Source organism: Calypte anna, chromosome 2 (genome assembly GCF_003957555.1).
Source record: "Calypte anna isolate BGI_N300 chromosome 2, bCalAnn1_v1.p, whole genome shotgun sequence".
In the NCBI taxonomy this organism is placed as follows: domain Eukaryota; kingdom Metazoa; phylum Chordata; class Aves; order Apodiformes; family Trochilidae; genus Calypte; species Calypte anna.
This window is the reverse complement of record NC_044245.1, coordinates 119,350,586-119,365,871: the sequence shown is the minus strand read 5'-3', so window position 1 is coordinate 119,365,871 and position 15,286 is coordinate 119,350,586. Positions and strand designations below refer to the sequence as shown.

Below are 15,286 nucleotides of genomic sequence, written 5' to 3'. Positions count from 1 at the left end.
ACAATAGACAGTTACCTCCCATCTGCAGGCAGCTCTGGGACAGCAGATGTCTCTTGCCTTAGTAGCTAACTATCTGCAAACTGAAGTGTGCAAAGCAAGCATATTTTTGCAGTCACCTCACATACTTACTTTTGGGATTTGGCTAAAATGATCAGGTCCCATTAATCCTGGAAACCAGTTAGGGCTGGAGACAACAGCAAGGCAGAATCTAATTTTTCATGTTTTAGGAAGTTACTTGAGGATCCATCCTGCTTTTCTTGTGCACCTGCAGGTCCAGCTTCTTTTGTTTGCTCTGGAAACGGAGATTTAAAAAAAAAAAAAAAAAAAAAAAGTCAATGAATGAATGAAAAACACAGCACAAACAAATGCTCCTGGCTGTGTGGGATATGCCCTGAAATGAGAAAGTGCCTGTGTCAATAAACCACATCCGGTGCCTCTAGGCTGTCCCCACCTGCTGGGATGTGTGGAGGTGGATGGGAACACTCTGGGATAGAAGTGTGGGTCACTGCTATGTGAGTCAGTTCTGGTCAGGGTACAGCTGTGCCGGGCACTGCTGGGTGGGACATTGCTGTGCAAATCAGTCTTGTGAGGGTAACCACAGTAAAGGACATGGCTGTGTGACAATGCTGTGTGGGACATTGTGGCGAGGTAGGGACATCACTGTGTGGGACGTTCCTGTGGGCGTCACTGGAGTGTGGGACACTGATGTGTGGGACATTGCTCTGAGGATCATCACTACATGGGATGTTGCCATGAGGAGCACCACCACGGCAGACACTGCTGTTAGGGACAACACCGGTCACCACTGGGACACTGCTGTGTGTGTTATGCAGTGGGTGGGACATTGCAGTGCAGGACGTCCCTGTACAGGACATCATTGTGAGGGTCATGGCTTGGCAGGACATTCGTGTACAGGACTGTGTGGGACATCACTGAGTTGATCACTGCCATGTGGATCCTGTGGGGAACATCCCCGCGCTGGACACCACCTGGCAGGACAGTCCCTGGGGCACACACTCCCTCCTCATCTCCCTTTCCCTCCTACTCCCCAAAGCTTTTCTGTGTGAGCTTTCATAGAATCACAGAATGGTTTGGGTTTAAAGGGACCTTAAATATCACTGACTCATATATTCATCATGGTTGGAAAGGATGTTCAACATTGTTGAGTCCAGCTGTCTGTCCTACACCACCTTAACCTCTAAATCATCTCCTGAAGTGCCACATCTACCTGCTTTTTAAATACCCCCCAAGCACAGCAACTTTACCAACATCCAGTTTACCACTCTTGATGATGAAATTTTTCCTAATATTTACTCTGAACTTCCTCTGGTGCAGCTCTAGTTATAACTCCCCTGTCATGGGCAGGCACACCTCTGACAAGACCAGATTGCGCAAGGCCCCATCCTGACCCTGAGCACTTGCAGGGAGAGGGCATCCACGACTCCTCTGGGCAACCTGTGCCACTGTCTCACCACCCTCACAGGAGAGAATGTCTTCCCTATGGCTAATATAAATCTACAATCTTTCAGTGTAGAGCCATTATCTTTCGTCCTTTCTCTACATGCGCTTCTAAAAAGTCTGTCCTCAGCTTTCCTGTAGGCCCTTTCAGGTACTGGAAGGCTGCTTTAAGGTCTCCCTGGAGCCTTCTTTTCTCCGGGCTAAACAACCCCAACGCTCTCAGCCTCTCTCCATAGGAGAGATGCTCCAGCCCTCTGATCATCTTCCTGACCATCTCCTGGGCTCACTCCAACAGCTCCGTGTCCTTCCTGTGTTGGGGGCTCCAGAACTGTCCCCAGTATTCCAGGGGGCTTCTCACGAGCAGAAGGGGAGAATCACCTCCCTCGACCTGCTTGCTGGGATTCTCTTTACCGCCGCCCGGGGCAGGGAGCGGGGGCGGAACGGGGTGGGGATGGGGACAGCCGGCGCGGTCCTGCCCGGCCCTGCCCGGCCCATTCGGGCAGGGCCCCCACCCCCCCTCCGCCCCTGTTCCCCCCTCCCTGCCCTCCGAGCCCGCCCCGCTCCACTCCGCCGGGTGCCGGTATCGGCGAGGTCACGATCACGAAGCGGTGTCGGGATCCTTCCGTCGGGGCGGCACGGTGATGGGCGGCGCGGCGCTGTCGGGAGCGCTGTGGCTGGGGCTGCTGTGGGCCGGGAGCGGGGCCGGAGGGAGCTGTTCGGGGAGGTGCTGCGAGGGCCGGGACGCCGCCTGTGTCGGCGAAGGATGGAGGGAGGGAGGGGGCTACGGGACTTGTTACTGCGACGGAGGATGCCGGCGAGCCGGGGACTGCTGCCACGACCACGGCCAGGCGTGCCCGGGTAGGTGCGTCCCCCCGTATTTCCCCTCCCCCGTCCCCCGCCTTGGGCCCTGGAAACGCAGCCCAGAGCGAACCCACAGAGAGGGGCGCGGGTGGGGAGCAGGATGATCCCCCGGCCACCTCCGACTCTTTCTCAGGTACAGTTCTCCTGGCTGGTTGCCGGTGCTTTGCTGGCTGGAGGTTTCCTGGGATTTGGAGCTGGGGCGTGCAGTGTGGGTCTCAGGTATGAGGGGGCTCTGCAAAGCCAAATTCCTCCCCGATATGAACAACCTCGGGGCGAGGGCATGAGCAGGAACCAGGCTGGGGTTTTGTGCCAAGAGCAGCAGGCACAGGAGTGGGAATAAAGGGAGACTTGTCCCATGCTAGACATTTGCTTGATTTCTGGATCTATAGTACAGTGCCTGAAGTTTTCCTGCCTGAAGTTATTTTCCCTCTAAAATGTGATGTATTTTACTTTTCACCCACTCTCATCCCAACTACCCATCATTTACAGCAGGGATGTAGGATTATGGAGAAAACAGGAAAATTGGTTTTGCTCTGTCTGTGTCTCTCAGCTGATTCCTCACGTCTTGCCAAAAAAGTATCAATGAAATAATTGGGGAAATGGCCAGGGTGAGGTTTCATCCTAATTTATCCTGACAGGAATGACAAGGACTCACCGTGAAGGCAAAAGCATAAGGGAATAACTGAGAAGGTTCTCAGCCAGGCCCCAGGGGAAGGTCTGGCTCATGGGGGAGCAGTGGCAATGAGGGGAAAGTGGCCCAGTTCTACCAAACTGGATCCAGCAGCCTTGTAGGTACTTACACCTCTTCATGCCGTGGCATTTCTACCTTTCATGGTCTTCACAATTTGTTCTCCCTTCCTCTGTGATACGGGACACTGCCCTCACTGCACATCAGTCTCCACTGCAGAGTCCTGCTAACTGGAGCTTATTTAGTAGGCTCAGTGCTGTGCTGACATAGCCACATAGCTTTGGGACCCAAGTTGGCTTGTGCCTGTCTGGTTTGGGAAGAGGAAGCTCAAGTGTCAGATGGCACAAGCATGTCCTAGGAGTTGGAAAGCTACACAGAAAGACTCAGCAGAGCAGAACTCTGACCCCAGGCCTCTGAAGTCTCTGGGCCCCTCAGTTCAGGAAGGAGATTGAGGTGCTGGAGCGGGTCCAAAGGAGGGCAACTAGGCTGGTGAAGGGACTCCAGCACAAGTCCTATGAGGTGAGGCTGCGGGAGCTGGGGGTGTTCAGCCTGGAGAAGAGAAGGCTCAGGGGAGACCTCATGACTCTCTACAACTCCCTGAAAGGAGGTTGTAGCCAGGGGGGGGTTGGTCTCTTTTCCCAGGCAGCTCTCAGCAAGACAAGAAGGCACGGTCTTAAGTTGTGCCAGGGGAGGTTTAGGTTGGATATTAGAAATAATTTCTTTATGGAGAGGGTGATCAGACATTGGAATGGGCTGCCCAGGGAAGTAGTGGATTCTCTGCCCCTGGAGATATTTAAAAAGAGACTGGATGTGGCTCTCAGTGCCATGGTCTGGTAACTGCAGTGGTAGTGGACCAAGGGCTGGACTTGATGATCTCTGAGGTCCCTTCCAACCCAGCCAATTCTATGATTCTATGATTCTAAGTCAATTCTCAAGACTGCTAAGTAATCTCTCCATAATAACAGAAGGGAGAGGACCATGCACTGTGAGGTCTGACAGAAGGTAGCATATTTAAAATTAGCTTTTTAAAATAGATTGATCTTTTGTTCAGGAAAATAAAAAGCAGGAGAGCTGACAAAATGCGGACTTGTTGTAGAGTCATAGCATACAGCATCTTCAGGAAATCAAATGATTTTTAATACTCAAGTATAACAGGAGACAGTAGTGCTAGCATTAAAATGGAGCTGTTACCCCATAAAAATTTGTGTTCTTCAAAAATCAGTTCAAATTTGTGGTTGAAAAGTTCTGGTTTAGAAACTTTTCTACCCATGATTTATGGCACCTGAGGAGGCCTTGTTGTTGTGGAGTTGGTATTTTTGGGCTCAGTAATGACTGCCTCAAAAGCCATGATGTTTGTGCTGTCTCTGTCCTACACCCTGGGAGGGCAGTGGGTGCTCTTGATACAGGCAGAAAGGTGGGAATCTCAGTGAAATCTGTGTTTCTTCTGCACCAGAGCTGGAATTTCAGGTGGCCCAGGTCAGGGAGCTAATATCTATTTCTGTTTTCTGTCTTGCACATTTCACCTGGTTTGACTCCCTGCACCACCTCTCTAGAGGCCAGGCTGTGCAAGCACCAGTAGTAGTGTAAGCAAAGGGAGTTGGAGGTGTTACATGGGTGTAGCACGGGAGGACAGCACTTTGGCAGCCTGGCAAGGTGGTCCTGTAACTCACACATGCAAAAACTACAAAACTGATCACAAGAAGTCATTCTCTTGGAAGCAAATGGTCATATGTACTTTCTCTTGCAAGCAGCCAGTAAGCTGTGTTTTGCATAGACAGAAATTCCAAATAGTTTCAGTGGGAGATTGTATCAACTTAGGCAAGAATGGCTGGAAATTTTAAAGCTGTTTTTGTTCCCGTTGGATGTTGAGGTCTCACCACTGAGTTTTTCTAAATTCCGTCCATGTGTTTAATGACACTAATTATTTAACTTATTTATTGCATAGTTTACTCTAAAATACTCTTCTGAAGTTGTGTTCAAAGATTTAAAACAGATATGTGAAGAAAGGCGACCAATGGTTCTTGTGCTACAGCTTTTTTGTTATTCCATTTGCTGCTCATTGTTTCATCACCAACTGAAATGACATCTCATTCTTTTGCAAACATTTAACAGGCCAAAGTATTTGGGGTGGGTGTAAATTACCTCAATAACAGGTATATTTAATCAAGAAATGTGTTAGGAATAATACAAAGCCAATACTGCAGAATAACAGAAACCACTCAAATGATGGGTGTCCCAAAGCTGCCAGTATCATGGTTGAGTTCTGTCTTGCTTAAACATTGTAGTAGGTCTGGTACTTTTTAAATAGATGGCTAGGTCCAAGAGTTTTTAAATAAAATACCTTACAGTTTTAAAATAAATTTCCATATAGCTCTAATTATGAAGAAAGAGTATACACAGAGAGCATTTTAAATAGAAACTACTGTACAATGAGAAATCCTTGAAAAAGGAATGACTTTGCCATTTGAATGGAAGTGTTTACTCTGAGGATATCTGAAGGTCCTTTACACATTACAACATCCATTGCACAGTAATTCAGTGAAGATACTGTAATTCTCTTTTCAAGGATGGGAAAAAATGAAACAGTGTGACTCAAAAATATCTATGATTCAAAATGCTGTAAATTGGAAAAAAAAAAAAAAGTTCTGACCACTCAAGCAGTGTTTCACAGCTCACCAACGTAATTTTTCTGTGTATTTTTGAACTTCCAAGTGTCTCATCAGCTTCCACATTTTGTTAGGTACTTGAGCACAAATCCTGTCCTTCAGGTTCCTTTGGCTTGTATCCTTCTCATTGTTTCAATGAATCATCCTTTACCATCATCGTGTTAAGTAATCTGGATCAGTAGCAACATAGAGGCCATGAATATAGTTATGGGTCCTGATATTTCTTTTTGTGTTTCAAGAGATGGCACCATTCCCTCTATGTCATCTCTAAGAACCATCCTCTGTCCTGCTGGGGAATTTGACATCTTTCCAATGAAGCACAAAACTGAGGCACTGTCCCTTAATAGTTGCTGGGTATTGACTGGAAGAGCGACATTATTATCCCACTGGCTAAATTCCTTTCTAGCAACCCAATATTCTTATTATTCCACATGACTAAGGCAATTCATACTTCTTGTTCTAAGTCTTGATGACCATAAAATTACCATGTCTTTCTGTGGATGACCAATATTTGACTGTCAGTTTGGTTCACATTCTAAGATGTGAAGTCATCTCTTTATCTGTTAGGCAGCTGCTCATTCATTCCCTTGGGGAGCTTTCTGTGTGCAAAATGTGATGTTAGACCTGATGTTGTCTGCATATCAAGGTGCTAACAGGAGATTTAAATTATGGGGAAATTCTTATTTCTGTAGGTCATTCATACAACCAGCTTGGATGAGAGTTAACTGATAAGGAATTTGAACTAGATGACACTTTGGGTATTTCAGGTGAAACTAAGATGTGTGATCAGGCATTGACATCTGTGCCTGAATTATTAAGCAGTGTGAGCCCAAGGACTGTTTTCTGGACCTGCAGCCAGGCTGGAAAGATTGTTATGTCCATACTACCTTTAGCACTTGTCCTGGCTATCTCATGGTGGGGGGTAAGACATTTTTACTATCATTGTGGTTTTTTTTTCTAGTTCAAAATGCTTGAAACAAATGTCTGAGAGTTGTGCTGCAACATATTAGAGTGGTGCCTTCACAGCCACAGGGATGGTGTCCTGTCCCCTGGGGTACCTCCATGTGCCTGGGGGCAATGCCTGGTGGTGTAGTGTCAGGTATCTGTATGTGATAAAGGGAACTGTATGATTTTCCATGATATTTCCCAGTGCTGTTCTACAAATCATACCCAGAAGCTGTGTGGGAAGGTGCTAATGGTTAAGCAGGATGGACAATCCGTGGCCCAATGCCCAGGACTGCTCTGTGGTTCTGTTTCAGCAGAGTTCCTTAGGGTGTGTGATGTGGCATCGTTGGCGACTCACATGCTTGGTGCTGCTCACCATATGCTGGGCCACTCAAAAGTGGGGAAGTTTGGTCAGAACAAGCACACAGTGAGAGGAAAGCATTGTAGGAGAATTGTAATAGTGCACTAAGGACATATGCCAGGTAGCTTCTGTCAGAGAGTTTATCTGCTTTATGATGTCTGTAGTGCTCCAAAACATTAGAGATGTAGTGATAGAGCAAAACCAGCAACTTCTGTGTTTTATGAAGAGTAACAAACACCAAAGAGGTTGTCACATTTTACTCTTTCTTCCCAATGTCTTGTACTGGCAGAATCCCAGAGGGCAAAAGGTATTTTTCTGAAAGATTAATTTGGTCCCACCACTTTTCTTCAACACTGATACAAGTACATAACTAGTGGTTAAGCTATAAAGCTCCCCAGGGATTTAAACTGTAATCAGAAAATAAGACAACAAAAAAAAATAATCAAAACCATGTGATATCTTCCATTACAAGCTAATAGGAAACCACACCCATGGGAAAATAAAAAGCTTCATTTAGCTGGATAATGAGAGATCTGAGCCAAAGCAGTTCAAAACCCATTTAAGATATCCCAGCCAACCTCTTGAGACACACACTGATGAGAGGGAATGTGGTTTAGGGGGATGCAACTGCCCAACCTAGAGCATCCAACAGGTGTCCTCCAGGACAAGAAGCTACTGGGAATGGACCACTGGTCCAATTAAATGTTCTGGTAGGCCACAGGTTGAGGACTACTCATGTAGGGAAACGATTCCTTATCCTTGGAGGATTCTTCCTCTTGATGGATGATTATGTGTGAGCTATTTTTCTGACCTGTTTGTTTTTCTGTTCTGCCTGCTGAGACTGAAGTTCCTCGTTGGAGGGGTTGTGTTTGTTCCATCGGTTAAGAACTCAGACACCATTCTCATCCAGCCTCTAAGTGGTCAGCTCAGTGTAGTTTTGAACAGCTCTACTAATTATATTGACTGCTAAAAGTGAAATTGCTAGGCCACACGTTTTTCAAAACCTGTGGCTTGGTGTTCCTGTAGATGAAGCTAAGGACATCTCAGTTTCATGGAAAGATGTGAAATGGTTGTTTCCTCCTGTTGTGTACTGTGTTGATGGACGAATAAAGTGAACACTTGTGTGTTCTGTAGCTTCTTACCCAGGAATAATGTGTCCATCACCTGTTTCTGTTTTATGGGAATCAGGCTACAAAACCTTTTATTTCAGAGCAGATTATTTGGATACACCTAGAAGGTAACTGGTATATTGTCCATGCTTACACTGGCAAGGTTGAGACAGAGCTACTGCTTTGTCAGAATATGAGAAATGCAAGAGAAGGGGCAATTATAGACAGGAAAAATGGTTATCATGGTTAATATGAGAACTACAAGGAACATGCCATCATTATTAGATGCACTGCAGAGAATATAATAAGTAAGGAAATGACTAGTGGATAGCAAATATAATAGATCTGAACATTTCTGAGTTTCAAGACAATAAATGTTTAGGCTATCATTTACCTCTCTCCTGGAAAGGTTACAAAAAGTGACAAACATGAAATAAAGGCTCATTCTTAATGTTTTAGTTTTTTTCTGAAGAACCTGTATATTAATCAAAAAAAGGTGTAAAATGCCATCAACTGGGCTAAAGTTTTCAACAGTTTGCCAGAAAAATACCATGGGATACAAAACAAAGCATTTTTCTTCCTTTCTTCATCTGAAACATTTATCTGAGACCTTCACCTATGTTAATTTAACAGATAAAGAAAAAAGTTTTTTGTACCTATGAGGATTAGGCTGGGTTACGAGAAACCAAAGGTTCAAGCATATAGTACCTGTGGTATCAATGCTCTCCATGAGGGAAATGCAATTTCTTATGATTCAAAGTTTATTTTCAGAATAATGGCACTTTCTCCATAGTATTTTGGTAAAGTTCAGAGGAAGTTTGTGATCCATGAAAACTAAAAGTCAAATATTCAGTGGACTATTCTGTAGCTGGGAATGGGCAGAAGGCCTTTAAATTGCATTTTTACACATTTTGTTTGGTACATTGAAATATCTATATGTTTTACTTCTATCAGTAGCTATTGAGACACAGAAACAACTCTACACATGACCCTTCATTGTTCTGAGACTAAACAAAACCACAATTGTCACCAAGAATTGTTGCAGGAGGAGCCTTTCTTGCTTCTGAGGCTCGACAAGCTGCTGGCTTCTCCATTGCCTCACACAAGAGTGAGCTTCTCTCTGTGGGTGTGTGTCCCACCTTTATTGGCCCCCTGGTAATAGGGGGCCTGTCCTAACCAGGCACAGGTGGACTCACACCCACTCACTGGCAACTCGAGACACCTGGTTTATCTTCTTTCTCTACAAAGAATTGTCTTTACAGAGAGAACTGTGGTGAAAGCCCTGTGCAAAGCTGTGGCAGTGGAACTTACTTCAGTGTTGAGGAAAGGGGGCTAGAAATTAATGTGAGGGGAATCAAGAGGTCTGAAAGGCTTCCTGAACTCTGCTACTTTATGTTCCAGCCTTTAAAGAAAACTTGACTTGGGAACTGCCCAGGTAGGTCAGACTACTCACTGGTCTAGATAAGTCACAAGCTGGTCTGTTTTTGGGCTAATGCTGTGTGCTTCAAAAGGGGGTATAGAAGAACCCCACAGCTGTAGTGAAAGGTTTCCATGAGGAGCTCTTTCTCTCTGGACAAGGAATAGGCCCCAAGCACTGCAGGCAGGCTTGAATGTTGAGTTTGAAGATGTAAACTCCTCGAAGAGCATATTAAGCCTATAAAAAGAAGTACGTAGGAAAAACAGTCTTGCTACTCAAGCTTCTGGGAGGAATGAAGATAAAACAGAGGCCTTGACCACTAGTGAAGTTTTCATACTGCTTTGCAGCTCTTCCATGCATCGTTGGGGAGTGGAGCCACTGGAGCGGCTGTGCAGAGCAGTGCCAACCCAACCTGCGGGTCCGCAGGCGCTACGTGCAACAGGAACCTAAGAACGGGGGGGAGCCTTGTCCTGCTCTAGAGGAGAAAGCTGGATGCCTGGAATACCTGACTTACCAGGGAGAGGACTGCGGCCAGGAACATGGTATTTCTTTGCTTTATCTGTTCGTTGTGCCCATCAGGGCTTTCATAAATTTTACTGCTGGCAATGAAAAAAGCAGCTGGCTGGTTAAAAGCACAAGTTAAAACCTTACTTTCTCTTGTTATATTGCTCTTCATTCTTTTCTTTTTCCCTGCTCAAGCTTTTTAAAATTTCATTAACTAAACAACTAAGCCACCTGCATGCCTTTGGTTTGTTGATTTAAGCTCCCCAGTATCAAATTATGTCTGTACAAAGTCAGAACACAAATTCAGTACAAAACAGTAAGCAAAGCTCCTCGTAGGATTCCAGCACATCCTATTTCCTCACGGACTAGGTGGCATGCATTTCTAGATAAGATATATTTATTCAGAGTAAGGAGAGAGCTCAGCTGTAAGGAACAGGGTTGAGGTCTGGCATTGCCAACATTTTATCACTTTTTCAATAGCCAGTCAGCATCACCATTCACAAGCTCCTGATTCATTAATGAATGTTAAATGAAATGTGACTCTGTGTCTTGCTGCCTTACTGTAACTGTTTTCTTCCTCAGTTCCTGCTTTCATAACTACCTCTGAATACAGTAAAGAAAGAAAACGACGAGCAGCACCTTCTCTCTGGTCTTCAGATAAAGAAGAAGCTGGGTAAACTGATTATCATATGCATGTGGGTCATCTTGTTCAATAGAACATAGCTTGCTACAGAGAAAAATGTAATTAAACTTGCAATAATTAAACAATAAGCTACAGCTTGTACTGTTTTTCAGTCCTGCGGTTCATTTGCATGTTCTGGATGTTGTTTTGTGGTACTTGCTAATTGTTCTGCAATTAGACATTGGGGTCATGGCAATGTGGGGATAGCTGCTTTTGAAACCAAAGAATAAATAATGCTAAACCGAAGCTGAATTTATCTGTAAGTCTGAGAAATTAAGTCTTTGAAAAAAAAAACAACAACAAACAAGAGGCTGAATGTGATCAGACTCAAGAGACCTTTTGTTTTTGAATTGATTGCCACAAGCAGTGAAAAATTTTGTTTAGTTACCAGTAGAGATGGTTATGATGTTTAAATTAGGCTGTTACTGGGTCTATAATGCTCATAATACTTTGCCCTATGCTGCTTTCACCAGAACAATAAAGGCCCAGGGCATTCTTAAAGCCTCTTACATTTTCTTTTTTAGCAGCACAAGAGAAAAATTAGAATTACAGAATGGTTTGTGTTGGAAGGGACCTTAAAGATCATCTCATTCAAACCCTCCTGCCATGGGCAGGGACATTTCCTACTAGACCAGGTTGCTCAAAGCCCCATCCAATGTGGTCTTGAAAACTTAAAAGGAGGGGCCATCCACTTCTCTAAGAAACACATGCCAGTATCTCACCACTCTTACAGGAATTTCTTCCTAATAACCAGTATAAATCTAACATCTTTCTGTTTAGAACTATTGCCCTGTTGGGCTGTCACTACATGTTCTTGGGAAAAGTCCCTCCCCAGCTTTTCAGTAGGCCACTTCAGGTACTGGAAGGCTGCTATAAGGGCTCCATGGTGTCTTCTCAAGGCTGGACAACCTCAACTGTCTCAGTCTTTGTTACTGAAATCAGTTTTTCATCAGAATTTAAGAATACAGAACACAACCAGAAAGTGAGATTACCCGTGATGCACTGGACTGGGGCATGGAATGAGAAAGAGTTTGTGTAATGTTGTTGGGCTAGGGCCAGTTTCAGAGATATTAGCAATGGTGTCAAACTTGCACTTCACAAACACCACTTCTCTGATATGTTAAAGTGCCAGGTTGTGCACTTTGGCCACAACAACCCCATGGGAGCTCCAGTCTGGGCAAAGAGTGGCTGAGAGCAGCCAGGCAGAAAGGGACCTGGGAGTCTGGATTGCCAGGAAGCTGAACATGAGCCAGCAGTGTGCCCAGGTGGCCAAGAAGGCCAATGGCATCCTGGCCTGGATCAGGAATAGTGTGGCCAGCAGGTCCAGGGAAGGGATTCTGCCCCTCTACTCAGTGCTGGTGAGGCCACACCTTGAGTACTGTGTCCAGTTCTGGGCCCCTCAGTTCAGGAAGGAGACTGAGGTGCTAGAGCGGGTCCAAAGGAGGGCAACTAGGCTGTTGAAGGGACTCCAGCACAAGTCCTGTGAGGAGAGGCTGAGGGAGCTGGGGGTGTTCAGCCTGGAGAAGAGGAGGCTCAGGGGAGACCTCATCACTCTCTACAACCAGGGGGGGAGGTCGGTCTCTTTTCCCAGGCAACTCTCAGCAAGACAAGAGGGCATGGTCTCAAGTTGTGCCAGGGGTGGTTTAGGTTAGATATTAGAAAGAATTTCTTCATGGAGAGGGTGATCAGACATTGGAATGGGCTGCCCAGGGAAGTAGTGGATTCTCCGTACCTGGAGATATTTAAAAAGAGACTGATGTGGCACTCAGTGCCATGGTCTGGTAACTACAGTGGTAGTGGATCAAGGGTTGGACTTGACAGTCTCAGAGGTCCCTTCCAACCCAGCCGATTCTATGATTTTGTGATTCTATAATTTAAGATGCACACCCAGCTTGTGCTTTAGCTATCATAACTAACTTAGTACTTTTCCTTCTGAGCAGATACTGTGTGGAATTTAAAACAGAATCACTTTCACACCACTGTGCTTTGGAGAACCGGCCTTACGCGCGATGGATGCAGTACCTACGGGAAGGACACACCGTGTGTGTAGCCTGCCAGCCTCCAGCTATGAATGCTGGGACACAGCGTTGTTCTGGAGATGGCCACAATGCAGATGGGTAAGGAAAGAGGTTTTTCTGATGTCTCTTCTGTAACAAAACCCAGCACAGAAGTTAAGGCTTCTCCAGGTCTTGTTAAAAGCTGAATTATTACACCCTAAAAAATGAAACGGCTCACATAACTTGTACAACTCAGAGTTACCCTTTCAGTTTTCACAGAAATCACTTGTAAAACCTAAGTAAAATTGGGAAATAGTGCTTTGAATGTTTTATTTACTATTGTGAAGAGATGATGCAACTTCTGAATTGCTAGGTCTTTTTACAGCTATGGGGACGTTTACTTAAAAATAGTACCTTCCACCTGCCACAGTCCAAATCTGACTTCAGGTTTAAAAGTGGTGGAGCAGTACTCCTCTCAAGCCTCTACAGCTGGTTTCTGGAACAGTAGTTTTGAAAGTAGAGATTTCATATTTGGAACAGATTTTAATTTGATCTATATATTTATTAATATTCATAGTGCTTAATACATGTACAACAAGCTCCTCAGTCCACCATCCTGTATACGATAGGAATATAATGCCTGCTCCAGAAAGCATTTTAAGAGCTAGATGAGCTAATTAAAGTCTTACATTATTAAGCAAATCTAATTTTCACATCTTATATGACACAGCCTTGCAATGCGAAACAGAGTTTTCAGCGTTTTAATTCCTCATTTATTGTCACGTTTCAGTGGTAAAATCTTACACTGGGAAGCAGTTGGTAATTCTCAGTGCCAAGGAACCTGGAAGAAGATTCGGCAACTGGAGCACTGTTCATGTCCCCTTGTGCATAGCTTTATTTTTACATAAAAGTTCAAAAGACCTTAAAAATAGCAACAACAAAAAGATTAAGAAAATTAATACCAATGCCAAGAAGCCCACATATTTCTGCTGCATTTTCTGGAGTCTAAACATATTTTAAAGGAGTGAGAACTTTGAAAGAAGCCTTTTGGGAAATTCTCTCTGCCTTACTACAAAACGCCAAAATTTATCTTTGTATTGGAACACTAGAAGCATGTTTCCATGTTTTGCTTTTGTTATTAAAGAGCTAATGTTTCTAATTGCAGCAGGTACTTATACTAAATTCTTGTTCTTTACTGGTTAGTCCTGACTACAGGCACTGCTTCTCTGCTTCTCCTCAGTAGTAAGCCAGACAGCCTCCCTCAAGCTTGAGAACAGTTATTCTCACCATTAAATAGCAAGGGTGAATAAAAGTGAAGGTTTGGGAGTTAAACCCACATTTCAGCTTAGATCCTTTGTCCTTTCCCAATATCAGCTATACAAGTGCTTATACTGCAAATGGATAAGTATTCTTCCACACTGCAGTTTTCATGTTCAGCCACCTTCAAAGACAGATGAGCAGTCTGTATCAGTGTCACAAAGTTCTGAGCAAAAGTGTGAACTTTATGGCAGATGAACCTAAATAAGATTTTGTGACTGAAGCTTTGGCTAGTATTAAAGAAGTTACTTATTACTAGTTAAAACTGCTCATGTACTATGATTAACATAGAAACCTGCAATATTAGAGCACTGGCAAGACTGCTGTCTCAAATCCTTGTTTTGTTACTTATCTTGAATTATTGTTACAGCATTAAAGAGGCTGCATACTGCACTTCCTCACTTATCAGATCCCTGCTATGGTACAGCTTACAGCTGCTCCAGCATTCCTTGCTGAAGGACTTTTATTTTAGCCTTTTATTTTACGAAAATCCCGAAATTCATGTTTCCTAAAAAGAAATACCTTAAAGCTATCAAAATTTACCATTAAGACACAAGACATCTCTGTGGAACCTAAAGACTTCTGCTTGCTGCTGTTTCTAGTAGCTGCAAAAAGAAACCATAGTGTCTGGTGGCAAGAATGAGGAACATGATCTGACTGAGGTCCTGTCCCCAGTAAGAGTGTGAAACAAACCTTTGAAACTGCACTTTACTGTTTTATCTTAACAGAAGCGGGCCCCAAATAAATAAGGCAGAGATATTATCTTAATACTTCCTGAACATTTCAGCCTTCAAGTATGTATCTCTTCCTTTGTAGACAGGAAAACAGCTCAGAGAGTTTTATTTTATTATGACCAATTTGGAAAGATACTTTCCTTGTAGTGTTCTTGTAAAATAAAAGCCTTATCCAAGGGCAAAGGTACAGAAAACAGTTGTATTGAAGAGATTTCACTTAAAATAGAATGCTGTGATGTATTAGTTCAAATAACTAGATGGACAGTGCAAAGTATGGGGTTTCTGAGGTCGTGAAACCCTTTCCCACACAATCTGAATGAAGAGACAGAGTAGTACTATCATTCACCTTTTACAGTCTGTCATGAGCAGGACATAGTGACCAACTAACACCTTGATAGTTGGTTACCCCCATCAAGCAAGCTTTGCTTGCTGTCACTGCAGACAGAGACAGTGGAAAACAAAAATGAAACAAGGCTCATGAGCTATGCTGTCAGTGTCAGTACAGACTTCTTGCTGAGCCCCACTTTGGCCATGCATTTTTAAGCTT

General features: G+C 44.2%; 1 protein-coding gene across 1 annotated transcript; it reads left to right on the top strand.

Annotated features, from left to right (window-relative positions):
- The first annotated feature begins 2,099 nt into the window (after positions 1-2,099).
- Positions 2,100-13,617, top strand: SBSPON (somatomedin B and thrombospondin type 1 domain containing). The gene is made up of 5 exons (XM_030445791.1): positions 2,100-2,316; positions 9,853-10,047; positions 10,592-10,682; positions 12,632-12,808; positions 13,479-13,617. Exons 1-5 carry the CDS (start codon positions 2,100-2,102, stop codon positions 13,594-13,596), a joined length of 798 nt encoding a protein of 265 aa, XP_030301651.1. The 3' UTR covers positions 13,597-13,617.
- Positions 13,618-15,286: the final 1,669 nt, after the last annotated feature.